This window comes from Odontesthes bonariensis, chromosome 8, assembly GCF_027942865.1.
Source record: "Odontesthes bonariensis isolate fOdoBon6 chromosome 8, fOdoBon6.hap1, whole genome shotgun sequence".
NCBI classification, from domain to species: domain Eukaryota; kingdom Metazoa; phylum Chordata; class Actinopteri; order Atheriniformes; family Atherinopsidae; genus Odontesthes; species Odontesthes bonariensis.
The window spans coordinates 6,388,109-6,415,115 of NC_134513.1; the positions used below are offsets into that span (position 1 = coordinate 6,388,109).

Below are 27,007 nucleotides of genomic sequence, written 5' to 3' on the forward strand. Positions count from 1 at the left end.
ATCTATTTTCATATACAAAGGTAGCCTGCACAGTTCAGGAAGTGATGTTCCATTTGAAAATCACAAATTTGTCATGAGGGTTTTAAACAAAGAAAATTAAATATTCATATGTGTGGCTATGCTGAAATCCATTTGTAAATGTTGGTTAATACTACAATATTTTATTGGTAAATGTCTAAATGCAATTTTGGCCACCAATCTGAACACCACTCTCATTTTAGTCTCCTTAAATGTTAATCTCCTTATTGACTCGGCATTTAATGAAACTGGTGATATAAAGTATTTCTTCTGTTGGATAAACTTCTGGTAGGGTGTAACCTTCACTGCTTTACTTTGCGTTTGCGCCGAGGACTCTCGTGGAGAGCTGAGAAGGTTGCGCGTTTTGGGCTATAAATCAGCCCCACGAGCGTGGATGCAATGAAAAGCAGAGTAATTTATTGAACTTTTTCGAATAAGAATTGGTCAAATCCTTTCTTTTTCCCACAGCGTCTTCCCAAGTCGTCGGCATTTCCAGGTGAAACTGGACGTAAAGGGTACACCTTTGCGCAGAGACTGGTTTAATGCTGAGTGGCTCCTCTGGGTGCACAAAGACAGCGGCTCGCAGAGGAACTTGTTCAGAGTGAACCGGGGACGCTGGGAGGCGAAATAAACAATCTCCGGAGTCGAAGTAGCGACGACCGCGCAGTTTTATCCCTTGAATCGCATTATACCGCCACCCATTTCAGAAATACAAGGTAAGGACCTGTTTAAAATACGTTTCAGCGGAACTGGAGAGCTGCGAAGCGGGTTAAACCTCATTCGCTCTGGCTTTCCGAGCATGGTTGTTTTTGCAGAAAATGGCGTCATCGCCCTCTTGTTTCTGCCTGGCCGCGGAGGGGAGAGGAATAGTTTCAGAGACTTGTAGCAGCCTTTACATGTAGCGTTTACTTCCTCAAAGGTAAAAGTCGCTTACTGCGACGTCTTTCATTCAATAACAAACTGTCAAAATATGAGATAGTTGGTGATTTCGCTCGGTAGAAGGACGCGCAAAGATGGAAGGGTCACCGGTCCTGTGCGCCAAGCTGCTTCTTGGAAAAGGTGGCACGGAGCCGCAAAACGCAGCGTTTTACATTCTTAAAGATAGCGTTCTCACCGGCTAAAGGCCAACCCAAAAGTCCGAGGGTGAATAGGTGTTACTGCTATAAGGCTGATGGACCTATTTATGGTCGTGCTGTACCGTGTCTTTGTGTGGATTTTATTCGGGTTAGCTCGTTTTTACGCCGCACTCCCCTACCATGCTGCAATCGCTATGAGGGGCCTCTCTTTTTAAGGCTTAAAAGATGTGTTTTATACTTGGCTTTTCCTCAGATCAAGTAAAGCTGCTCCTTTGTTGCCGATAATAGTGGAGTTTTTATCCCGACAATATAACCGTGTAAAAGGAGATTTTCGGGGATAATGGGGGCGATGCAAATCGTGCCATGAGAGAGGCGACTGCCCTGCGCTCTGGTTCGCTGCTTGCCAGACGAGGACAGCCTGAATGAGATAAAAATAAAAGTATCTTGGACGAATCACACAGTTTGCACAAAACTGGGGAAGTCCAGCGCTGCGCAATGATTGTGCTGTTGCTTTGCGCAGAGAACAGTGGCAGCTGCTGTAACCGCCGCCACCATTTCGCCGCGATATTTTTTGTGTGTGGTTGGCCAACCTTTTGTAAATAGTTGGGGACACTTGGATAAAAGAGCACAATAGTATTCATGCGGGCCCTTTATGGCCTGTGAATGTGGTCCTAAGTCCCACTCCGGCTGTCCTGTCTCTCTCCGTCAGCTACGTGCATGCGTCCTAGCTCTGGCCACCACACATCCACCATAGCGAGGCCACTGGGTTCCCTGTGTATACGCTCTGCTTGGTTCCTCCTGTGGCCAAAAGTCGACGACTGGTCGTCTGCAGAGTTTAATGGTGCAGGCCATCACGCTCAGATTGAAACTACCACGAAACATCATCAACGGAGATTGCACATCGCTCGCTCAGTGCACATTTTTATTAAGTTTTCCGAGTTATGCAACCGCATCCCCGTAGAGCGAACTGCTCGTCCGCCTCTATTTACTCGTCACCCACCATCGGATGGATATTTTTGCGTGAAATATCCGGTGAATCGGACCCGTCCCCGTGGCTACGACACTGTATTAGAAAGATATGTCATTTGCAAATCACCCAGTGCCATTTGCGTCACAGCCCGCGGCCTCGCACGCCCATGGGGGGCGATGGAGTTGCAAATGGAGACTGTGTGTGTGTGTGTGTGCTGACGCTGCCCCAGCTGAAAGGGAACCAATAGACAAGGACCCAGGCAGAAACAATCGCCGTGCGCTTCCACTCTCAAGCGGTGCACCGACTTTGGATTCCGTATCAACGCGGAAGATCGCTCAGTTTATTCGGGTTGGTTGAGTTTCCATCGCTCTGCCTGTGATGCGTAAGTGGATGCGTACACACACGGTCTAAACCTGCTTCAGGGCTCGACAGGCCAGTCGGAGAGAAGTATATCCGTCGGGTGCTTCCCTCATGGTGCTCGGTGCATGTGGCTATCGAGGAATCGCTCATCACTGGATAAATATCTTTCCACTGGACCGTAATGATATGACCGTAAAACCTTTATTACCAGCGCAAAGAGTAAGCTTGGATTACGATTCTGACACTCGATATGAACTGGGTTGTTTATTTTTTGTTACACCCACGACGCGCCACGCGTTTCTGGTTTGGAGATGAACGGGGCTTTTTTTTTTTTTACTCAGGAAGGGTTTTTGTTGCCGCTGCGCTTTTGGGCACTGCGCATGGTTTCATCCAACAGACCTCAGACGAGTCAGAAAGTCTTGAAATTCTTAGGTGCAGATTCTGACAGCACGGAAACCATTGGCTGTGCTATATTTTGCGGAAAAAGGGATTTCTATTTGATTGTCACAAACTTTAGCCTCAAGTTCGGAAGTAAAAGTTATTTCGCGTCAAAAGACTGAAATGTGAAGCAACTCGAATTCCAGCATCAGTAATACAAATATAGTGTTTGATTTATGTATTTTAGCAAATCATACTTTATAATATTACCCACATCTGGCCGATGTAGCTTCGCCCACCACATGCTTGCTTGTAATATTTATAGAGAAGTGTCTACATTGGGTAGCTTTTACTACCAGATTTAGTGTGTCAAGAAGTTAAGGGTGTGGTCACATCCAAATAGATAGATCATTACCTGCAGCATGCACAGAGATAGAGCCCTGATTTCATGACGTATAAGATTCCCCAATTATTGCTCATCTTTGTTTGATTTTGTTATTTCACTGTTTGGTTAACTGACTGAGAGCTTTGCATTGCATGCAGGACACAAACACTGGCAGGACATGCCCCACTGGAGGGTATAACAGTAGATTAATGACTTTTGACACAGTAGAGATGGTTAGTTAAACTCTCTTCAGGGGCTTAAAAGTTACTCCGACATACAAATAGGGATAGAAGAATTCAAATGAAATGGCTGGGGGGAAAACTCCTTGTTTATCCATATATATATATATAAAAAATATTCATCTTTTGACCCCCTCACATCTAAGGCAGCCTGGCTCTCTTTCTTATATTACAGATATTATTTTGTTTTTATCAGAGTGGATGCTTATGGGGCAGTTCAGTGATGTCACTGTATGATTCAGTTGGTTTAATAATGTGGTGCCGTGTTCAGTCACTGAGTCAGCTTGTCAAACCAATGTGAAAGTTAACCCAGTCAACAAACCTGTTAACCTGCCAGTCACACAATCAGTCAGTAAGGCAAATGGAAACACAGGTGGGGAAACCTCCATCACCCAAGGTAACTAGAAAGTCAGCATCTCCTCCTCAATTAGTAAAGGTCAACTAGTTGTAGGGGTTTTAGTGATAGCTGGGTTGTTATTCCTCCGGGGAACCCTCTGCACCAGCTTAACCTAAACAGATATCATGTTGTGTCAGCGGTGAAGGTGAACAGTGTTTTCAGCACAGCTTGACCTGTCAAAAAAGACCTATATTTTACACAGAAATAGAAGTGTCACCAACTTCTTAGATGAACATTTGCCCATGTCTGCTGCCCCAACGGTGTTAACTCAGTATGGGTGGGTCGGATCTCAGGTGACCTGTGTGTGTTTGGATTTCATGGGTGCTTTTCTTGGCTTATTAATGCTCACCATGTACAGTCGAGTGCTTGTATTAAGTTGTGCATTTCTGCTTGATTTTAGAGACTTGATATCAAAGACCATAAGCTGCACATCGAACCTGGCCTGAAAATGCCCATTATGCATATCCCATGGCTATATTTATTTAAAACTGTGTCCCTGCTCCTTTCCCACACTGCTGCTGCATCTCTTCGCATTGCTCCATTGTGCTGTGCCCGTGTGCTTTGAATCAACACTGCACAATGTACACTGCAAATGTTCCTTTTTAGAAATTATAAATTCTTTTTCATATGAAAACTCCTTTCATATTTTGCTTGGATTTTCCAACAGAAGTTTGAGTAATTCTGCTGTTGTGCTCTGTTGTCGCTGCTCTGTCACAAAGTGTGTTCTGGCTTGTTTGGCTGATGTAAGTTACAACAGAAGAGAAAGTTGAATTGATTATAGACCTTTATTAGCCCCTGTTTTAGTCCTGTAAACTTTATAGAGCAACGCAATCTGAGCAGGAACTGAAATTTGATTTACAGGAGATGGATTGTGGGTTATTCACCTCTCAACAGGTACTTGTCTGTTTTGGTAATAAAACATACAGAGAAGGATTTTTTAGAGTTTCCTGCTACAGTGTGCAGTGGACTGCAGAATTGTATTTCTTATATTTCTGGTTTCACATCTGTATCTCATGTCTAATGAGGTCAATCTGAGGAAGCCTGTTTTACTCCTGTTCAGGTAATGTGCTGCAGATGTGGACATGATGTTGACTTGGTGACACGTTTGTGAGGTTGCGAGCGGACTGGAAGCAAGTTTTATCATGTCAGCTCTTGACAGCAGGTAATTTAGCTGTTTTGTTGTCTTCTGGCACAGAGATAAAATTGTGTGAATATCCTTTTTTATTATATTTCGTCTTTACACCGATCAGCCGTAACATTATGACCACCTGCCTAATACTGAATTGGTTCTCCACATGCCATCGAAAGCGCTCTCAGTCATGGCATGAATAAAAACATTTGACAGTTTGTCTGGTACCGGGATGTCAGCAATAGATGCTTTGGGTGGGCTCTGTGAGTTATGAAGTGGGGTCTTCCCTCAAATCAGATTAGTATCTGTGGAGTTTAGAGGCTGAATGAACACAGCAGACTCTTGTGTTTTTTTTAAGTTTCTCCTGAGCAGTCTTTGCGGCGCTCACTGCTGGGGAAGGCTGCTGCTGTAGTGCTGAGGTGTGACAGGTCCAGAAAAGGTTTGGTTAGGTGGCAGCTGTCAAAGAAACATCCATCTAAGTGCCAGGATGTAGGTGTTCCCAGCAGAACATTGTATTGTAACAAGCAGAACAGTGTTACTCTACCTGTCTGTGGCTTTAATGTTGTGGCTTAGGAAGTACCAGGATGCCAAGAGTGCAGACAGCAGAGCATTTACACGGCAACAAGACAGGGACCTTATTTTGAAATACTACCAACATTAGGCAAAATAAGGTGGAGATAATGTAATGAGCACAACACCTGAGCTGCACCAGTCAGAGATTGTGTGTAGAAAGTGTATTTCTTAAAGCACACAGGAACTCTGTCACCTGGCCACATCATTGTCCACTGTCCTTCGTTTTGTTTCTTCATTTTCTGTAGAGAGGGTGAGGCCTCACTTTGGCATAGAGGGAACCTTCTTCACTCTTCGATAAACTTCATCTGTTGTCTCTGAAAGTGAAAATGAGGATCTGTCTTCTAAAAGAAGAGGTGGCTCTGAATGGGAAGCTTGTTGACAAATCCATTTCAGGACCACAGGAGATGAAACTTAAACATCTGTGCTTTCAATCAGGTGTATTTTTGAAATACTGAAGAATGTATATCAGGTAGCTTGTTTGTATTAGATTTTAGGTCAAAAGACAGACTTAATTTCAGAAAATTAGCCATTGATGATAAGTTCTTAGGCTTGTCAGCCTGAAGTCCCTTAAGCATTTCATTCACATCTCACCTGTTCATTACAGGCAGGTTTATCTTTGCCAGCAGTATTGGAGCGTGTGAAATCATTGTTCCAGTGTTGCTCCGATCATCAGGAGTTGTTTATCAAGTACTATTCTGAGGAAGGAAGGAAATGAAACTTCCAAATCTTTTCTTTTTCTTTTCATTGATCTTTTGAAGTTGATCTTTCAGCACTTGCCGAGGAATGAGTCATTTTCTTTCTATTTCCACCTAATAATAGCAAATCCAGGACAAAATTCTATTTTTCCGTGTTACGTGGGCATGTTTGTCATAATCAAAGCGGGGGTCATCAACTCTAATTGCTGTTAGAATATTCAGCAGTCGTTTATTCCAGCGTGAGTTTGAAATTACACGTGTGATATCTTCCTGACCTCAAAAGACGCAGTTCTGTTATGTTCTGTCCAGTAAAAAGCTGTAAGTGGAGTACAGTTTGGGAGGTTGGAGCCCGGACGCTAATCATCCTCAAACCCTTAGTTTGAGCCCAGGACACCTTCACTCTCATTCACTCTAAACGTGTTTCTTCTAAAGCTTTGCCAGATATCTTACACCTTTAAAAAAGGAAAGAGATAAACGCTGCACAGGTGATTGATTCTGTGGTTTTAAAGTCTGGTTTGGCTTCAGCAGACTGCTGCATGTCAGGTCTTTATGACATATCCATCAACAAAGTAATTAGCTTCTGTTGGTCTTGGTTTGGGATTTGCATCCTTCTGGAAACTGTGGTACATTTAAATGAGTCTTCATATCCCAAGATAAATTAATTTGTTGATGACTATATGCTTATGTTGTAGATGTGATGGAAGACTAGATTAAACAAGTTTTTGACCCTTTCTAAAAGCTCCCGAATGCACAGATGCTTTCATTTGGAGTGTTACATACAAGCATTTGGTTGAAATCACTGATCCACACATTTTCTTTAACAAATTATTCTGATTCTGGATGACAAGGTGCTGTAGTGCATCCCAGCATGCATCAGGTGAAACACTGCCAAACACCTCCAACAGGTCTTCGGGGGCCACAGAGCTAACATGGTAATGCATAATAGAGGGTCAGTTTAATCTTAAGTTTACAGAGTAGAGCGGAGCCAAGCGTTTTTTCAAGCTATAGAAGGAAAACTATACCAAAGTTATGACAACGTGCCATATACACACTAAATAACTTGAGGTTTTGTTTCTCTAAGGAATGATGAGTGGAAGAGGGATAAATCTACCAGAACTTGAAATGTATGGTCTCCTGGAGAGATTATACCAACTGAAATTCTTATATTTTGAGTAAAGGAACACGACTTTCAGATAAGGTTGTTTCCTGACTTCAGTAGTAAGTAAAGTGGGTATTCTCTCTGTTTAAAGTATCAAATTCCCTTTAAAGTCTGATAGTAATTTAACGTATAGTAATAATAGAAGCTGTGGTGGCATATTGTGTATTACTATACTTAATCAAAATATTTTTAGAGCGAATTGTTTGATCATTCTGATTTCAATACAGTAAAATCCTAAGGAGGAAAGTTTGCCGTTGCTCCAAAATGGTTTAGGGATATCGCTAACCGGCTAACAGCAAGGGCCATTTGCTTTAGGCTGACGCTTCATTCCACTTGTGATAGATACACTGACATTTTCTTGTCTACTCGTCTTCAACTGAGGCTCCACTCGAGGTGTTAAGCAGCTTCATCATTTCAAGTAGCTTCTGTTGTTGAGTTATTGCAAGTGCTTAACTGGTTCTTCATCAGTGCTAACAGTAGGGATTCAGAAAAGAGAAAAGAGGGCTCGTTAGTGCTTTTCAAAGGTCTGGATTCTGGAAATGTATTTTTTATATCATTCAGGGAACAATCTATCCAATTTAAAGTAGAAACGCTATACTGATTTGTTATTTTTGTCTTTCAACTGACCGCAATCCAGTACAGGTGCGTTTAGGTTCCTACAAAATCCAAATCACATAAGTTATTAAATGTTTTCAACATCTTTGTCTATTTATTGATTTGATTTGTTCCTTAGTGTTATTTTCTACAGTCAAGCTGTTTCTGTACTTAAAGATCGATGTTGTTGTGGTAACGATGTCATGGTCTCTTATTTTTTTTATTTTTAAATGCTCCATGTTCTCTGTTCTGGAGACATCACAAGACTGCAAAACTTTTCAACTAAAGAAATCGTTTAAATGCATGCTTTGTCTCCCTCTGCTGGAGGTCTTTGAAAACTACAAATCTTCCCGACTTGTGCTTTTATAGTGGAAATGTTGAGGCTCCTTCCACACACACCGACACATCTGTAACTGTTGTTTAGTAATTTTATTGTAGGCGTAAAACCCAACTCTGCAGTTAAGTTTAATGAGCTAATAAATTGAAAGTGGTTTAATGTCTGTCACAGTTCCACTCTTTTTCTTCTTCTGAAGCAATTAGTTTATTAGTCTCAGTTTTCCTTATAGCTTATCATGAATTCACAAAAATAACTTCCATGTGCACATGAATTTTTGGCACGGGTTTTTACCACATTGATATGAAGACACCCTGCTCTTCAACAGAAGCTTTAACTTCTATAGTCAAGTTTCCTGTCTTTTCAAAAGCTGTAAAATTGAAAGTTTTAGTAGATGGTTTAAGTTTCTAAGTAAAAATGAAAAAAAGAAGCCTTAGGCTAGAATGGATTAAGCCTCAATCATTTGCAGACACTTTAGTCCAGCATTTGACTCGTGAGTGTTTAAAGCTTATTAGCTGGCAAAACCGGAGCAAATATGCCACTTTGCTGATTGTATTTAAAACTACTGTTTGTTTTTAGTTGTTGTGGCTAAATCGAGCACATGTACATGTCTGGTCCATGTGGCTGACAACATAGAGCAGTTTTAACTTAAAAAGCCACTAGAGGGCAGCAGCAAATGTTATTTCAGCTCTTTGTTTTCAGTTAAACTTATGATCACAATGTTACTCGTGAAATTAGGTGACAACTCGTTACACTTTTCACATCACAGAGGAGAAAAAAGTTTATGTATGCCCATTTGCAGCGATGCAGGAAGGGGGAGTTCAGAGTTTTAAATGCATTCAGCGATGGTGCACCTTAAGTAGTGATTGTTGTGATAGCAATAAGAAGAGCAGCTGAATTAGTACTGTGGGAAACCCTTCCTGTGTCCTTAAAATATTGTGGTTTCAAAACACTCAACAGCCAGTAAGACACACAATGCTTTCATATTTGTTTTCTTTTCAAATGCTCGTTTTCACAAGAAATACTGCCATAGAAATAAGTTGTGGGTGTGGGTTGGCAGCTTGAATTTTAGTTATTGATCCCTCTGCTCGTGGAGTTTACCAGCTCTGTGAATGATTTTTTTTTTTTCATAAACAAGTGCACTGCTTTCTACCGTGTTGATTTAAACAAGAGAAAAGAGTGGGAACGTATTTAAATGACACGTGCTTATCATTTTGACAGAAAGTTCTTTCAGGTTGTAAGTACCATTCCTGTGCTGTTATGGGTGTGTTTTTGCTGCATATTACTCGTTGTGACACTGCAACATTACAAACATGACAAAAACAATGACACATAAGAAACTGGTGTAATTTCTCCCTTGCTTATACATTTTAGAAGCATTACATGTTTTAGAAGTACATCCAGCTAAAGTGGTGTTTCATTCAGTGCCGAACTTGGCTCATGCAGAGTCTTGTTGCATGGTTACAGGTGTGTGCTGGTAGTGAACATCTGGTGCAGCAGGCACGTCTTGGCAGCATGGTGAAGGCCCACAAGTCAGCTGGGAGGAAGACCTCTCACTGTCCACGCAGACAGGTACTTGAAGACAAAAATACCCAGATGTTGTTGTCCAGTCCAACCCCCTCCCCTCCAACCTCCACCCCCCACACAGACTGATTCTAAGATCACATTTGCTGTATTTGAAGACCCTAATCAAATAACTTAACTCTGTCAGTATATATTGCATTAGTTATACCAGTCCAAAGCCATTCAAATATGGGGTCCATATTGTGTTAAGGCAATACATCAGGTGACCTTTTATTGGGAGAAATCCGCATAAATTATAGGGAAGCTGCTGTTGTAAGTTTTCGGCACATGTTTTAAAAGAAACTAATTGACTACATTAAATTACAGAGTTTCACCAGGAACACATTAAATAAAACAAAGTTCTGTGAAAAGTTCCTAAGTGGCAGAGTCAGATTGAGATAAGGTAGACTGACTCAACCAGTTGAGGGTTTATTCGACCTCTCCATCTCGAAGTCTTTAGGTTGCTTTGGCCATATGTTTCATCATTGCTGTCCCATTTGAATGATATCATGTCAGCCAATGTGTTTTGATGTGCTCGTCAGTGTCTGGGCATATTGAATGCCTAATACTGCATTTATGATTATTTCTATCAGCAATGAAATCATCAGTAAACACCAGCTTGTGAGCTATACCTGCCCATGGATGCCTTGGAGGCAACGCAGGGTTCAGTCAGTGTCTTGCCCGAGGATACTTTGACACGTGGGCCGGGAATTATTTCACTGACCTGTTGCCAATTAACCTTATCAGTTGCAGCATTTTCCTCCAGGTGGTTGTACTTTACAGTTATTAAGATCAATGCCTTGAATATGCTTAACACAACTCTGCAATGCAGCATGTAAAACAACCTTTCATGCATTCTTATGAAGAATAATATGGGCATGCTACTTTTTCCCATGTGTTTCCCATCCTTGATTGTCTGCTTTATATGCACTGCTGAATTAGATTCAGAAATGGCCAGGCATGCAGCGCCGTATGCTTTTGATCTAATGAGGAATCAATTTGGTGTAGAGTGTGGCTAAGCAATGATATTCAATGAACATCAGAACTTCAAATGTTTGTGGTCAAATCAGATAAAAAAACAAACAAAAAACACTTTTTGTTAATACTACTTGGGTAGTGCTCTGTCAGATATTGTTGAAAGTGAGGTCTAAAAACGTTAAGAGCAATCAGAGTGGTCATTGAGAGCAATTTATTCAATCACCCACTCTTTGTTCCTTTTTGCCTTACCAAGTGAAATTTGCTAAATTTGGCTTCCAATTTGTAGCTTCGTATTCAACCGTTGGTTGGAAAGAAACAGCTTTTTTCTGCAACTAATCAAAATCAATCAGGGTGATCTTATTGCATTTAGTTTTAACTCTAGGTGTCGAATAAAATCAGTACTTTTGAATTAAGCTGTCACTATTGGCTTGCAAAATGTTTATATTGCAGACTTTACAAGCAGCCGTTGGACTGCTCGCGTTTTTCACTTAAAGATATTTCCACATGGCGGACGTTTTGACAACATTAAAGTAATGCCATATTACAGTGCAGCTTACATTGAAAAAGAACAGATGTAGGAGTTCTTGTGTACTCACTGACTTCAATATCAATCAGTCAACTGATCAGGGCCCCATCAGATACTTTACTTACATGGTCACTTCTTTAAGAATCAATAACAAGACAAGTTAAAAAAGTCCACCCTGATATCAGAACTAACTCACACCTGCTTGTCTAACATTTAGAAGTGTTTAGTTATGTCTTTGAGCATTATTTATAACAAGTACTGTATCTGTCACTCAATTCTTTAAAGACTGATGTAAAAACACACCCTCCTAGTTAAATTGAGTGCTTTCTAATGTCGTGTCCATTACTTGTATTTCAAATGTAATGATAAAGAGTTTTTAGGCTAATAATGAAAGTAACTGAGATCATTATCATTTGATGTATGTTGTGTGAGTCATAATATGACTGTGGAATACTATTCATGTTTAATAATCATCAAAATAATTCATACGTACACCCTGCAATCCAAATTCCCCATTTTATTCTTAGCTTCAGCCAATGGTGAGTGGAAATTCATGGGTTGGCCACCTTTTCTAATCAATCCCCTTTTTATGCTTTGTGCCCACTTCTTCCCAATGCAAAATGAGTCATGAATAGCTGACTGATTGACTGACTGACTGACTGCCTGAATGCAAATGCTAGCTGAATGGGGGCTCTACCTGATGGTCCTTTTTACTTTTTGCAAGATCTGATGTTAAAGTTTCTGCTTTATGTTAAAGTCACACCATCTTGTTTTTTTCTCTCACACTAGAGCCTGCTGGTTCAGATAAAAATGTTTGTGCTCAGCGGCTGTGATGGTGGCTTATGTGTGTATATATGTCTAAACTGACAAATGTAACGGGATGTTAATTTGCCTTTTGTCCATTTGAATATGTAACTGCTTGCAGTGTGTGTGTGTGTGTGTGTGTGTGTGTGTGCATGAGGGGAACGACACAGTTTCCAAGTGGTCCGTTTTATCCTGTGGTAATTTGCTGTAATGTGTCTTATGTGGAGTCATTTATCCATCTTCAAGGGCAGGAGGGACACAAGGAGGCAGCGAGACAGACAGAGGGAGAAAATGAGGATAAATTGGTGGTTGGGTGGGAGAGGAGTAAAGATTGGGCACTGGGAGCGAAAGGATGTCAACACCACTCATACACTGACAGATGTGTGTATGCACTCTCTGAAAAGTTGATGAGGAGTCACTTATCTGCTCAAGGGTGACTATGTGGGACAAAGTTAATGTTGCCTCACAAATATTCCAGGTGCTCTGACGCACACACCCATCTGTTACGACCCTTCATTCATACCAGCAATGTGTATTTATCCAGCAATGGACAGCCAATCATTTTATGTGTAATGACTTGTTCATGCTGAACTTATTCCATCGTTTACTTTTCTTTGAAAATGTATTAAATGTCAACACTGTCCTTGTTTGGCAGAGTAAACTTTCTGTTTGATCCTTAAAACCCTAACCCTCAATATAATTCAGAATGTTTGTTGTTTCAGATACCATGTATGGGGCCAAATATAAGACTATCAAGCACTCTGCAGAGGGAATATACTTATAGTTGGAGGCTATATTTGTGCCAAAGGCAATTATTGATCTGACCGATGATCAGCCGACACTGTTAACTGAGCAGTCAGCAGTGGCAAATGAGAGGGCAACTGCTCTCATGACCTGGGTGGTAATTTGGGCATGTAATGCATCTACTCATTGGACTGCCTATTATCTCGGCTGTGCATTAGATTGGAGTTTTGAATGAGTAGTACCTCTATGCTGATAGCAGCTGATTATTAGTTTATGGTGGCAGCCACAGACTGCAGTAACAGGCAGTTAATGGCAGCAGCATACCACGCAAACTGGTGCGCTAGAAATTAAGCTAACACAGCAGCTAATCCGGTTAACTTTGACATACTGGTAACCAAAGTAGTGAACGATTTAGAAAGTTGACAGCCTAGAAATGCTTATCCCCGGCCAAGGCACTGTCTAATCCAGTGGGTCACCAGCTCAAAGAAGATAGTTATTAGTTTCTCAGGTACCAGTGCCAGCTTGTACTTGGTCAGATCAGTAGCTGCCCTCGGCTGGAATATAGCCCCCTCCTGCATGTATGTCACCTCTGCTAAGAGCTTAATGGTCTTATACTTGGCCCCTTTTACTGCACATAAAATAGGAACATTTACTTTGTTTAGCAGTAGTAGTATCAAGAAACTCTCTCAGCTGCAATCTCAGTTGCAGACCACAATTGCTGCCCTCTTAATCAACACAAAAGCAATGATTATTTGATTGCAAGCAATAAATCGCATGATACAAATGGTGGCTTTGGTAATAACTATGTGTTAGGTTTTTACTCAATTCTATTTATTTATTTTGTAATTGCTGTTATCACTGGTTTTGCCTGACAGAGTGGTGGTCAGACAGAGATGGAGGAAGGCCAACTCCATTTGGACACCAAACATCCACCACAGGCACAGCCCAGAGAAGGAGATCAAATCCATGTTGAGACCTCTGCTACTGCTGGGCTGCCGTCGGAGAGCTTGGACCAGGGGGAAACTCCGATGGACGCCCAGGAACAGACAGATTCTGCTAACGAGTTCCAAACCAAACCCCTGTGGAAGCCCATTCCCCCTCTGTTGCCTGAGAGCCAAAGGGGCACCGCCACTGACACTCGGGACCAGAGCTGCCAAACTGAGGAACAGTTTGAGCAGACCACTGCCTGCAACCATGGTCATAACACAGGTGTGTGTGTGTTTTTTTTTTTTTTTTTGTAAACCTCTTCATGTTTTGCTGCTTTGATTCATCCACCCTCAGGATAAAATTGTTTATCAGCCTCCTGTGGAGCTCCACAGCCAGAGCACTGGAGTACGGCTACTTATGTGTTCAAAAATAAAACTGAATGGTTTGTTCCCACTGAGAAATTGACTGCTCAAAAGAGGAGGTGCTTTTTGTTGTGTGCGCCATGCTCAGTGCAGGGTGTCAAATGTTTCTGAAAGTTCTGTTCAGAATCTGCTTGTTTTTGCAGAACTCCTGCATTGACTTAGTGTCATGAAAATTGTATTAACTTAACAGACCCACGTCGCTCCCTGAAGAAGTTTAGAGAAATATAGTTTCCCACCTTAAGACTTTAGCTTTGAACATTAATCTTGATCCTAATCTGACCCAAAACTCAGCCACATTATGTTCTCTCTTCTAGTTTGTTGTCCTGCAAAAATCACAGGTGTCCTGAAGTGTTTACGGTTCGACAGAAGTTACAGTTGTGATAATGTGACTTTTACTTTAGCCGTCCTCTTTCTCCTGGATGTTTTGAAAAAATTGGTGTAGGTATCTCACATATAACTGCTGCTGTGGGTTGATCTCTTAACGCTAACACTAACACTCGCAGCACTCTTGGTAAAAGTGAATGTAGTTGATCTTTTACTCTCCTGTGAGGGGGGTCAGGGGTCATGGGGGTTACTGACCTCTAGTACTGAGACTATAGCAGCTTGTACAATGAGTTGTGGGGGATGGTGATGAGGAAAATGTTCCTGTTTCTCTGTATGTGGCTACTGTTTTTATCCTTTTTGACTTTTAGTCACTTTTACCACTTTCAGACAACAGATGTGCGTATTAAGTGTATCTACTTATCGGACAGTAAATTCGTGAGTCCGATGTGGATGAGACCAGCATCAGACTCATGAGTGAACTGCGTCAAACCCTGAGATGGGGGTCATGAGGGAGAGTGGCTGGTGCAGGCCGACCCAGCTTCAACCTGCGTCACTGCGTCAGCCTGCAGGTTATTACCAGCTCAACTCATGCAAACACAATGGCCATATCGCACAGCTTCCCCTGTTGTTCCCATGCTACATATGAGGGCCCATGCCAAAATCATTCAAGATGAACTTCACTGATATCTGGCCCTGCCCTGTCACATGACCAAAGTTAACTTTATCTTGGAAAAATAACAAAACTCTGTAAATATGTCAGAATAAAACAATTTTTGTGAGTTAACAAAAGCACAGCATCGTGTTCACATTGACAACTGTGCTTCATGACTCAATACAAATTGTTTTGTTGGTTGCAATTTCTGTGCCTGCCTCAAAATCAACAAACATTGGGTAATATGTTGCAGCTGGAAACTCTTGCAGGGGTTTATTAGGATCTTTGTATTTGTAGTTCCAAAATGCCTTTCTGCTGCTTCAGACACAATGTTTTCCGTCATTTACATCAGTGTCAGACGTACTTGAGGTGACTGCAGGATCTGTGGTGGGTTTGTTTGCCAGTTTAATTGTTCTGCAGCTGTCAAGATGGTATTTATTTAAAAAAAAAAAAAAAAGTAACACATGTAACAGTAACACATATATTCTCTCTCTATCTGTTTTTATAGAGCAAGTAACATGAGAACGCTCTATCCCCCAGACAACCACCTCAGTAGTTTGTTGTCCATCTTGCAGACATAGTCAGCTTTTATCAATAATGCAGGAACCAAAGCCCCACCCCTGCCATTTTGTATTTAATGTTTAATGCAAAGGAAAAATAAAGTGAAACCAATAAGTGAAAATGGCTCCATTAAGGCATATTTGTAACATTTTCTTCTCATTTTCTTTTAAGGCAGGAAAATTTGTTGATATATGGCTAATGTAAATTTTTATTTATTTTATTTTATTACAGCTTTTATTTATTCTAAGGTCAGCACAACTTACAGAAATCCAGAAACAAGAGAAGTAAGATGTGACTGGCTCACAGTATTTTTGTTTTAATTTCTACCATCATCAGGCATGCTGCTTCCTACGTGACCCCGTCCCCTCAAGTGAATCAGACAAACAACCTTTTCTAATACACATCAATAAATGCCTTCCAGGTCCTCTTGCTGTTTTGAAAGATTAAGTGGCATTGTGCTGGCTCTGACCAGCTTTGGACAGAGAGGAAGGGAAAGAAAAATGTCATCACAGGCTTCTGTTCTGCACTGCAGGTTTTCTGTCAGTCTCTCTTGTGACTGAGAGCCACTGAGAGATTATCTTTTTAAAGATTGTTTTGATTTTTTCATGTCGGCATCTGGTACTTTCGGTCTGTTGTGATACTGATCTCAGAAGGAAAATGTACAGTAGATGATGTGCTCACATAAATGGTGTACGTGTTTTTATCATGTGTGATGTGTCTGATAGAGGGCAATGAGGTCAGAGTCGACCCTATCCTGTACAGACCCGTTTGTGTGTGCTCTCAGACTGTCGTACTCCGATGTAATTACAAACAGACTTTGATATAATGCTGTCCCTCTCCCTCTGTCTAGGTCTCTGTGTGGAGCCTGGTGATCCTCCTCTGCTCCAGCAGCCTCTGCAGACATCCAAGTCGGGGATTCAGCAGATAATTGAATGCTTCCGATCTGGTCTGTGTCTCTCTCTGTTTTCTTGCTGTCTCTTACTCCTTTTGTCTATCATCTTATTTCTGGATTTCGGCCTTCCGTTTAAATATGTGTCTTCATATTTATTGTGGTCCCCCCAGAAGAGCTGGAGGAAGTGGCCGGGGACAGGGACGTCTGGGTCTCTTTGCTCAAGCTGCTGCCCCCGCGACCTGATCCCCGGACCAGCGGAAGATAATGGATGGATGGATGGATATTTATTGTGTTGTGCCCCAAGCGATTGCAACTCAAACCCCTGAAATGTGGCAGTAGATTTTCATATAAGAAGAAGGACACAGTTGTGTGGTTGTTGATGAGATTTATGGTTCATGAGAAGTTGAGGGTTTAAGCTAATCCCCTTTGAGCCTAAGGCTACTACAAATGATCTTTTTCATTATGCATTGATCGATCTATCCATCCATTCATCCCTTTTTCTACTGGTTCTCTGGGTTCAGATACCAGGGGCAACAGTCTTAGCAGATGATGATCCCCTGTATACACCAAGGCATCCCCAAGCCAGACAGAACCTCTTCTGCCTGTCTTAAGAATATTCTGACCCATAAAATCTAAATCATGCATTTGTTGTCCAGTCAACAGTCAAATCCAAGTTAGAAACACTTAAAGGATAACTGCGGTATTTTCAACATTAAGCCTCTTTTCTAAGTCGTCTGCAATGTTTTAGAACCCCCCTCACCGCTTTTTTGATGTTTACTGCTGTCTCCGGTATTTGCCTAATTTTGATTCATCTCTACCTGCTTCAGAACGGCAAGTCATGTGCATGTCCAAAAAGGTCCGTAAAAGCACCATAAACGTCCGTTTTCAAAATCATCAACTCACCGGAGTGGTTACTGATGTGCACTGGTAATCCATATCAAATTTCGTTGCGAAAAGTTGCTTCTGTTGTGTTTTATTTGACATTTTGTAAATCCCATTGAGTTCTATTGAAGACTGGATGTTCGTTGATATTACTCCGCCACCGAAACCGGAAAGAGGAGATGTTTGTAGTTCTCTCGGACCGGAAATGCAAACCAGGATAATACCTAGCTGTAGTCCTGTCGCTCAGTTGGCATACGGACGATCGCCATCAATGGCGCCATCAAGTGGTGTGGAGTATAGCAAGTCAGATTCAACTGCTGAGCGGAAGTTTATCCACGGCTGTGAGGTGACTAAGAAAATAGTTCAAGCATGAAAGAGCTGCCAAATGAAACACGACAGAAGCAACTTTTCGCAACGAAATTTGATATGGATTACCAGTGCACACCAGTAACCACTCTGGTGAGTTGATGATTTTGAAAACGGACGTTTATGGTGCTTTTACGGACCTTTGTAGACATGCGCATGACTTGCCGTTCTGAAGCAGGTTGAGATGAATCAAAATTAGGCAAATACCGGAGACAGCAGTGAACATCAAAAAAGCGGTGAGGGGGGTTCTAAAACATTGCAGACGACTCAGAAAAGAGGCTTAATGTTGAAAATACCGCAGTTCTCCTTTAAGACAAGGAAAGACAGCAAATCACTACAAAGCTGGAGGTTGAGGATGCTATCAAGGCCTGTCTGGGCCAACTGGGGTCATTTTGAATTCACTTGAATAGAACCCCGTTTCCATCACTCTTTTCACATTGTTTTCCACTATCTTACACTTGACCCATGCTCCCTCTCTGACAATGTTTTATTGTGCTCTGACCTCTGTGACATTCCCCACAGACACACAATAATGTCATGGATTTTACTAAAAAGTCTAGCTCCATAACGCTGCTATCTACTTAGCCCAATCATACAGATATTAGCCTGATTGCCAGTCTAACTCAATGGTAACATTGCTTTCACTTTTGTGGGGTTTGTAATGTACAGTCCTGCTTCTACCCACCAAGTTGCATCTCAGCTAAGCTGTGGCAAAAGCAATACAGACACAATAAAGTAAAGTAGTCTTCAGTGTGTTTCTGTTTGGGGTTTAAGAACAGTGTTCATTTGGATTGTGCCTAAGATAAGTGTTGGAGCGTATACGTGCATTCACACATTTAGTAAAATATCCACCTGAGCATAAAACTTATGTTGCTGCCTGCTATGAACAAGTAAGTGTCATCTATCTACAACGTCAATATCGACAAATCTGATTAAAATTGAACCACTGAGTCGGCATGTCGATGGTAGTTATGGAGAAGGGGATCGTGGTGCAAACAGAGCACTTAAAAAAAAGACGAGCATAAAAAAATCCTTCAAAAAGCCAAATAGTTATTGATTGGCATTTGGTACATCTAATATCAAATTTACACTACTAGCCTTTGTTCAGACATTTTTAATGCTTCTTTATTTTTTCATCAAGATATTATATTGGATCTTCTATTTTTCCAGTCTGCACTGCATAATCAACAGGAAGCTGCGTCTACAGCATTGCAGACTCCTGTTTAACAGCTGTAAGACAGAATATATGGATTAATTTCACCTCCATCAGCTTACTCATCTCAGGCAGAGCTCAGTGAAACCAAAAAAAAACATGCAAAGCCTTAAAGAGAAAGGATTTGATGACATTTACATACGATGTTCACTTCAAAAACAGTGAAAACAATGATGGTAGTCATGATTGCTTGTCTTTGTGTTGCAGGCACCAGCCAGCTGAAACACATGCTGTTGAAGGAAGTGGACACCATCTTTGAGTGTAAACTGTGTCGCAGTCTGTTCAGAGGCCTGCCCAACCTCATCACACACAAGGAGTACTACTGCCTGTCACGGCTGCCTGAATCTGACGGTCAGTGACACGCCTCATAAGCACCCAGACGCGTTTAAACACAACATTTCTGCATGAATATTTGTAATTCTGGCTCTGCTGCCGAAGCCTTAAAAAGGACAAGAAAAAGATTTAAAAAAGATCAAACAGCATGGATGTCTGGGTTCCGTTATGCAAATCAGTGGGCAGAACAAATAAATGGCAAATAAGGTCTGAGTCCAGGGCTTTTGTGAGGGCTGATGACATCAAATAAGACATTTGAAGGGATCCCGGTGGCAAGTGTGATTCCCTGAACAAGGCAGGAACTAACCTTGACTTCCAATTGGGCTCCTTAAGGCTCTCACACACACACACGCACACGCACACACACACACACACACACACACACAGCCTTTGTCTTCATCATCTAATTTTGTCACGCCAAGGCTCCCTCACTTGCTTCCACGCCATCTGTCTTAGTACTTATTATTCCTCTATCATCTCTTCTGTTTGTGCACTCTTACACATCTACCAGTATGCTTACAGTTACATGTTCTATCCATCAATCACGTCTGCTACTCAAAGCACAGTTTTTCCTCTTGTATTGCCAAAAAAAAAAAAATGGATCTTTCAGTGTTTGTTTTTTTTACTTCTCATTATTCACAGTGCATGTCCGTGCCTCTGTTCTTTTCTGCTTAGAAGAGCAAGGAGACTCCCCATGAGAGGATGAAGTCTGTGAGACTATTCAAGTCCTTTTTCTGTTACCATACCCTCTGCTTCCACTGAAAGACAAATCCATCTCAACACAAGCAGTCAAATATATTTTGCTCGGTTCTCTCCACTCCTAATGATAGCTGTTAGAAGAACTTTTCTCATCATAATCTTATCTCAATCTAATCTGATGAAGTTGTCCTCTGCCCCCGTTACTTAGTTTTCCTCCACCCAGAGTTCATTACTGGAGGTTCAATATGATATTGATAAATGACTTAACTGTCTTTTTTTTTCACTGTGCGTCACTTGTGTGTGTGGTTGCCACAAAGGCTTTTCTTTGAAATGTCAATTTTTCACCATCTAGCCATGACAGTATGCCTGTTCAATGGCATAAAAAACTCTTTGTTGGTAAAAATGTGTGCCAAATCAAATGTGCACAAACAGAAAATTGAAGAGAAGAGGTGACCGGTCCCTGTGAGATTATGTTGTCTGTTTAGATTTTAATGCTTTTATCTGATGCCTGTGCACAATTTTCAATTACAAGCAGACTGGTTTGGGTTCAGTGTAAAGGTCAGAGATATTTCAAGAGGGTGCAATGGCTGTTGCTCTACAAGCATTGCCCTGTCTTTTTTTTCTCTTTAATTAGCTGATTTGCAACTATTTAGCCTAGCTGATGTATTTAAATGAATGCTAATTTTACATTGTGTGATGATACGTTTTTTTTCTTATTGGAGTGTTTTCATTTTGGGTCACCTTGTGTTCATTATCTGTTATGTAATATAAATTCTAATTTGTTTAATGGTGTTAAAATGAGATTACACGGAAGTTGAGGAAACCAGCTGATGTGGTTTCACATTTTTAAACAGACTGTAAAAGTGACATGGAATCGTAGCATTGACCAGAAACACCTGTGGCATGTTGTTTTCTTCAGGTTCATCGGGGGATGACAGGCAGAGTTTAGCCATGAAGGATTTATTGGATGCTATATATCCCAAAGTCGAAGGACCAGACTATGCGGTCCGATTAGAGCCCATCCAGACCACCACCAAGGCGGTGTTCCAGTACCTCACCACTGAGGAGGAGCTGGCAAGATTTCCATCACACACAACCAGGTCAGTAAGCTGATTTATAACCTGTAAAAAGTGTCTTATTTTAGTGTAGACATGGTAACACCAGCGTCATCGACACAAACACAGCACGTACACGTTCTTGTATGATTTGTCTTGCAGGCCTTACCCTTATGTTATATCTCATTGTCCCTCACAGTGCAAGAGAAAGTCCAGTAGCTTGGGAAGGAGAAGCAGGAGAGGGTGTGGACAACAGCCAGGCCAACCAGCAAGGTGTACCAGAAAGCCACAGCAGCCCCGGACACAATCAGGGACCAAGGAGATGGGAGCCCGAGGAGGAGGCTAAAGAGGAGCAGCCACAGCCTGAGGAAGAGGGCTCTAATAGTGGGGTAGGTGACAAAGGCTAAGTGGGAGCTCTCAGATTCCGTATGCAGGGGAAATCTGTACATGATTTATGATGGAGAATAAATCGCTTTTCTTTCTCTCATCCCATCCAGGTTGAAGATGTGACCATCTCATGTTGCCTTTGTGGTCAAGACTTCAACTCTCGCCGCAGTATCAGACGTCACTGCCGAAAAATGCACCAGACAAAACTGGAGGAGCTCAGAAAGTTCACAGAGACACGCACAGTCCCGACGAGCCTGCTCTCCATGGTGAAAGGTAAGGGTTTATAGTAATCACTGAATGTTATGTAGAAATTGATCAGGATCATAAATGATCAATTTTAATTGTATCTTAAGATGAAAAGAGCTTGTATTTCAACCTATAAAAGGACGGAATAGAATTTGTAATAATACGCTCGAATCACTTTTATGGGATACTGCACAGTTAATTAAACATTCTGTAAAACATCAATATCATCTGCTGAGCGTGTTTTTTTGTTGTTTTTGTATGTTATACTTTGAAATACTGATTATTCCTGATTGTGCTGTAGGTCGGCCGAGGACTCTCAGCACACCGACTGGAAAGTCTTGCCCAGTGTGCCTCAAAACCTTTGCTACCAAAGCCAACGTGCGTCGCCACTTCGACGAGGTGCATCGCGGTCTGCGGAGAGACACCATCACACCCAGCATCGCCTCGCAGCCTGGCCAGCCCTTCTCACTGGAAGTCACACCTCCCAGGAAGAGCAACAACTCTTCTCCAACACGTGGTCAATCCTCCAAGTCCACTCCTGTGAACTCTAAAACAACCCCTTCAAACCAAAACCAAGGCAAACCTCAGAGTCCGCTCCCAGCCGCTGCACAGACCAACTCGGCCTCGTGCCGCTGCACGCTCTGCAAGAGGAGCTACAGCTCTCAGGTTGGTTTGTGGACTTCTTTTTAAAGTTTCCCAGCATTTGTTGTTCTAAAGGTCCTGGTAACGGACTCAAATGAAGTTCTGAGAGTATATAAGAGGTTTTATCGATATATTTTTTTTTCTGTGTGTGTTTTTTTCAGCTCATGTTGAAGAGACACATGCGTATAGTTCACAAGATCTACAGCATCAAAAGTAACAGGTCTGCTGCCACACCCACACCCACCGCCGCTACCACAGCAACCACTCCAAACAGCTGCAGCACCACTAACCCTGCCCCTAGCAACAATATCCGAGTGAAGGAGGAAGCAGTAGAGCCCTCAGATGAAGATGATGATGAGGACGTTGACAGTAGTCCTGCCCTGTCTCCAAGTGACAGCACTGGGACGACTAAAGGAGTTCCGCACAATGCCATGAAAGTGAAGGAGGAGGCGGCCCCGTCAAGCCCAAAGATCACGTCATCCTTACCTTCATCTACCTCCCGTGGGGGCAACACGGGCAGTGGCAACGTGGCTGCCAAAATGACCAAACTGTCAGTGGGCTTTGACTTCAAGCAGCTCTTTTGCAAACTGTGCAAACGACAGTTCAGCTCTCGTCAGAACTTAACAAAGCACATCGAGCTACACACAGATGGCAACGACATCTTCATTAAGTTCTACCGCTGCCCTCTCTGTCGCTACGAGTCACGCCGCAAACGTGACGTCCTGCGTCATGTGACTGTCGTCCACAAGAAGTCATCGGCATACTTAGGAAAGATCATGCCCAAACTGGAGAGCAGGGCGGTGAAGCGGCTCGCAGAGGCGGTCCTCAACAGCACCAACAAGAGGACGAGCGGCAGCATCAAAGAGGAAGTGAACGGACGTCACGCTTCTTCATCGTCCTCCTCCTCTCCCTCACCTCCGGTCACTCGCAAGCAAGAGTGCTCCACAACTGCCCCGACACCCTCTTCAGCCTCCTCCGCCTCCACCCCCGGCCCCGCCCCACCTCTTGCTCCTGCCACTCGGAAACAGCAGGAACTTTCATCGCCGGCCCCCATCCCGTCCCCTCCTGTCACCCGTAAGCAGGAGAGACAGCAGACCCACCAGCACCGCTCCGTCAGCCCCCCGCTGACCCGCCGCAGTGAAAAACACTCACATCAGCGGAACGCCTCTGCCCCCACACCATCCACCAACCAAACCCCACACACCCGCCGTCACGATACCCAATCAGAGAGCAGCACGGGGACATCCTCCACCGAAGTCAGAGTGACAAAGAATTTCTCCCTCCATGCTTGTGACCAGTGTGGGCGGGCTTTTGCCAAGAAGGTACAGATTCTGATTTTTGGCATCAGAAAGATAAAGAAAGAAAAACCTTTTGTAATAAGGAATAAGCCCGTCCAGATGATAAAGAATAGAAAAGAAAAATTCTCCACTGGGAAAGTTCCTGGATGTTGACCCAGAGTGCATTTGTTAAGCTGTGTAAATTATAAAGCCAGTTATTTATGTTCTGTTACTTCAGTAATTGTTATCTATGGCTCCTCTTTTCACAGTTGTCTGAAAATACTCTGAAAGCTTAATCTTTGAGTAAATGAACTTTTCTTTCAATTCAGCTGTATCTGGAGTCTCATAAGCGAAGCCATCGAAATGCAGCGACGGCAGCAGCCAGCAGGAGGAAAGGAGTCAGCACCCGCTCCAAATCCCTGGTCTGGTGAAACACCCAGTGTAAGAGCACAGGAGGGGGAACTCATCTTTCGTTTTCTTTTTTCTTCTCTCTCCCTCCCCCTGACTGCTGCTGTGTATTCAGAAACCTTTGCCATGTGGTGTGTTTTTTTTGATTGTGCAGAAATTAGACACCATAATTCTTCCTTTAATTTACCACTCAGCAGATGTTTCCTCAAACTCTTCCTGTTGTTCATTTAACTTTTTTCTCTTCTTCTCAATAGAAAATGTCTTTGATTTGTTTTCCTCTTCACCGTGCTCATTTCTTTAACTTTCTACTTCTATTTTTGTTTTGTATCTGTTTTTCAGTTCTCATTTTCCTCTTTCCTCACAGGCCGCTGTGGATGAAGGACAGCGAACCCCCGACAATGACAAAGCAAATGAAAAAAACTCAGCTGGAAAACTCACGGGCGAGTAGTGGAAGCACAGGGAAGAGCTGGAAAGATGAAGGAAAAAACAGAAGGAACAATGCTGTCTCATGAAGGAGTGAAGAGTGAAGGATTTTATTCTCCACAATTTTTGCTTAAGAACCAAAAATATTGTTGGAAACTGACTTTGTTGTGTAGTTTCATGAAGCCAGCCAGCCTTCTGGATGGTAGTGCTGCTATCCACACAGAGACCATAGTGACGAGAAGGCTCACTGCTGCTGTATATATGTCCGTATTTACTTGTTTGAATATGGATCCATATGCAGATGACTGATTTGTACTGCTTTGCTCCTGATACCCTGCCTTTAGTGAGAGGATGACGGTTGTGTGTCTGTGTGTGTGTGTGTGTGTGTGTCTGTGTGTGTGTGTGTGTGTATAAATGGGTGTGCATTTCTGTGAATTTCCAAGAGAAAGCTGAATTTGATCCATGCAATCCCCCACAGAATCCCAGGTCAAACTCTGACCTTATTTATTACAGTAGCATCTCAGAGCAGCTTGTTTTCAACTTGACTGACAAATCTGAAAAGCATTATGTGTACATCTGGTTGCCTGAAATGCATTTTCATCCTGTACTTTCCCCCCCGCCTTCATTTTCCCGGTGTTTGAATCAGTGCTCTCTTCTGCTTCTACAGAGGGAAACTACCCAAAGGGTTTCACCTGCGGTTGATTTTTATTTAAAAGCTGAAAGCTCCATGTCTGCCTCAGAAATGAATCTCATCTTTACTTTCACATGTAAATGTTCCCTGTTGATATCGAAAAACAAATGAGTCCCACTCTCCTTCATGCTGCCACTGATTTAGTCTGATTTAGTCAGCTCTACAGTGAGCTCCAGTCTGAATCTCTGTCTGTTGTGGTCAAAAGAAGGAAACTCCAAAGTACATTTTGCAGTTTCCCTGAAAAATGCATGTGTGCTGTTTTCTCACATCTCACTGAAGTTCACTCTTTTCTGCTCAGACTGGTTGCATGCTTAAACGGTTTCCTTTTCTGACTGCTCCACCTCTATATATAACTGACTTAACGGTCCCAGTAATAGCCTGTCTGTTTGAGAAGCTTTAGTTTTCGTCACCTGAAGGGACATTTTCCCTTATCAGGAGTAATGTGTCTGAATGCATGATATTACAGGTCGCAGCAGGTACAGCCATACTGCCTTAGCTTTTAGAAACCAATAACTGGAAGGCTTAATTTTCAGACCACCGTCATCTTGATACATTCTTTCACAGCCCAGTCACCACACAGCGTAACAATTATACACATCCTTAGTGCCTAAGCAGCAGGTGTATAAGGTTTTAAAGTACACCGACAGTTTAGGTGTCTGCAGATGAGAACAGACAAACATAAACAACATGTTCATCTCAGTAAAACCAGATGGATGTCTGGGAGACAAAACTATTCCATTCTGAAAAGTTTACACAAACCTCTCTGCTCCATTAACAAAGACACAGAAGCTAATTTAGATGAACTTTATTAACTTTTCAATGCTTATTTTGGACTGGATTCTGCATCAGTTCCATTTGACATATGCTTTCATGAATTCAAACGGAAGGAGGTGTGTTTGATCACAGCTCCTGAAGGTAGTCTTTGAAACACTGGTAAGAGATGGGAGGAAATAAATGAGGAAGACCAAATGTAGATATGTCTTATTGTCTAAACTGAAAGCCATGAAATGGAACAAAAGCAGAAGAAAGGAAAGACCAAACTTTATTTTTATAATGGAAAATGCTTGTGCAACAAGGTCTTAACTACATGTATTGTATATATTGACTCATCCTGCACAGATGGTATAAATAATAGCTATAGTAGTTATCATAGTTATTTACTTGTGTTGGTTGACCTTATGTTTCAAACATGTCCGACTAGCTTCGACTCTGTCCCTGTTTTGTTTGTGTTGTTCCACCATTAGTTCTCTTTGTTTTTATCTTAGTCCGGGACGTGTTTTTTGTTCAAAAGGGTCAAGACGAGAGCAGGAATCAAACCTCGAGAGGATTTTAGTTTTTTTAATTTTATTTCTTTCATTCCTGACATTTCCTTCATCGTAAGTTGTAATATGTTAAGCTCACTCTCTAGAGAACTTCAGAAGAGTTAGAGAAGCCTTTCAAATGTGACAAGAATGTTAAAACCCACCCCTTAATAAATATAAACGAACCGCTTCAAACTTCTGAGTGGATTTCTGTTTGGTTTTGTTTTTCTATGTCCTGGGATAAGAGTCATATGTGTCCACCAATCATGTTTGTTTACTTAATTTGCACTCAGGACCTGCTTCTCCAGAAAATTGAACATTCACTTAGTTTCAACATTTATTTTTCGAGGGTTCTAAGAGTGACCAAACATTTATTATGACCTC

At 42.0% G+C, this 27,007-nt stretch overlaps 1 protein-coding gene across 3 annotated transcripts; it reads left to right on the forward strand.

Annotated features, from left to right (window-relative positions):
• The first annotated feature begins 551 nt into the window (after positions 1-551).
• Positions 552-26,822, forward strand: znf800b (zinc finger protein 800b). 3 transcript variants are annotated; one of them, XM_075471473.1, is made up of 13 exons: positions 552-734; positions 4,884-4,985; positions 9,775-9,879; positions 13,798-14,131; positions 16,659-16,754; positions 19,369-19,512; positions 21,113-21,293; positions 21,448-21,637; positions 21,746-21,908; positions 22,183-22,547; positions 22,685-23,845; positions 24,130-24,241; positions 24,573-26,822. In XM_075471473.1, the coding sequence occupies exons 3-12, from the start codon at positions 9,823-9,825 to the stop codon at positions 24,229-24,231; spliced, it is 2,793 nt and encodes a 930-aa protein (XP_075327588.1). In that variant the 5' UTR covers positions 552-734; positions 4,884-4,985; positions 9,775-9,822; the 3' UTR covers positions 24,232-24,241; positions 24,573-26,822. The 3 variants fall into 3 exon arrangements, with proteins under 3 accessions (XP_075327588.1, XP_075327586.1, XP_075327589.1); XM_075471471.1 differs by lacking the exon at positions 4,884-4,985; XM_075471474.1 differs by lacking the exons at positions 4,884-4,985; positions 9,775-9,879 and having other exon boundaries at positions 553-734.
• The last annotated feature ends 185 nt before the right edge of the window (positions 26,823-27,007 follow it).

Coding starts and splice junctions, on each gene's coding strand:
- znf800b (XM_075471473.1), top strand. CDS start 9,823: ATGGTGAAGGCCCACAAGTCAGCTGGGAGGAAGACCTCTCACTGTCCA. Junction 16,755..19,368: donor AATTGAATGCTTCCGATCTG/GTCTGTGTCTCT, acceptor TTTGTGTTGCAG/GCACCAGCCAGCTGAAACAC. Junction 19,513..21,112: donor ACGGCTGCCTGAATCTGACG/GTCAGTGACACG, acceptor TGTTTTCTTCAG/GTTCATCGGGGGATGACAGG.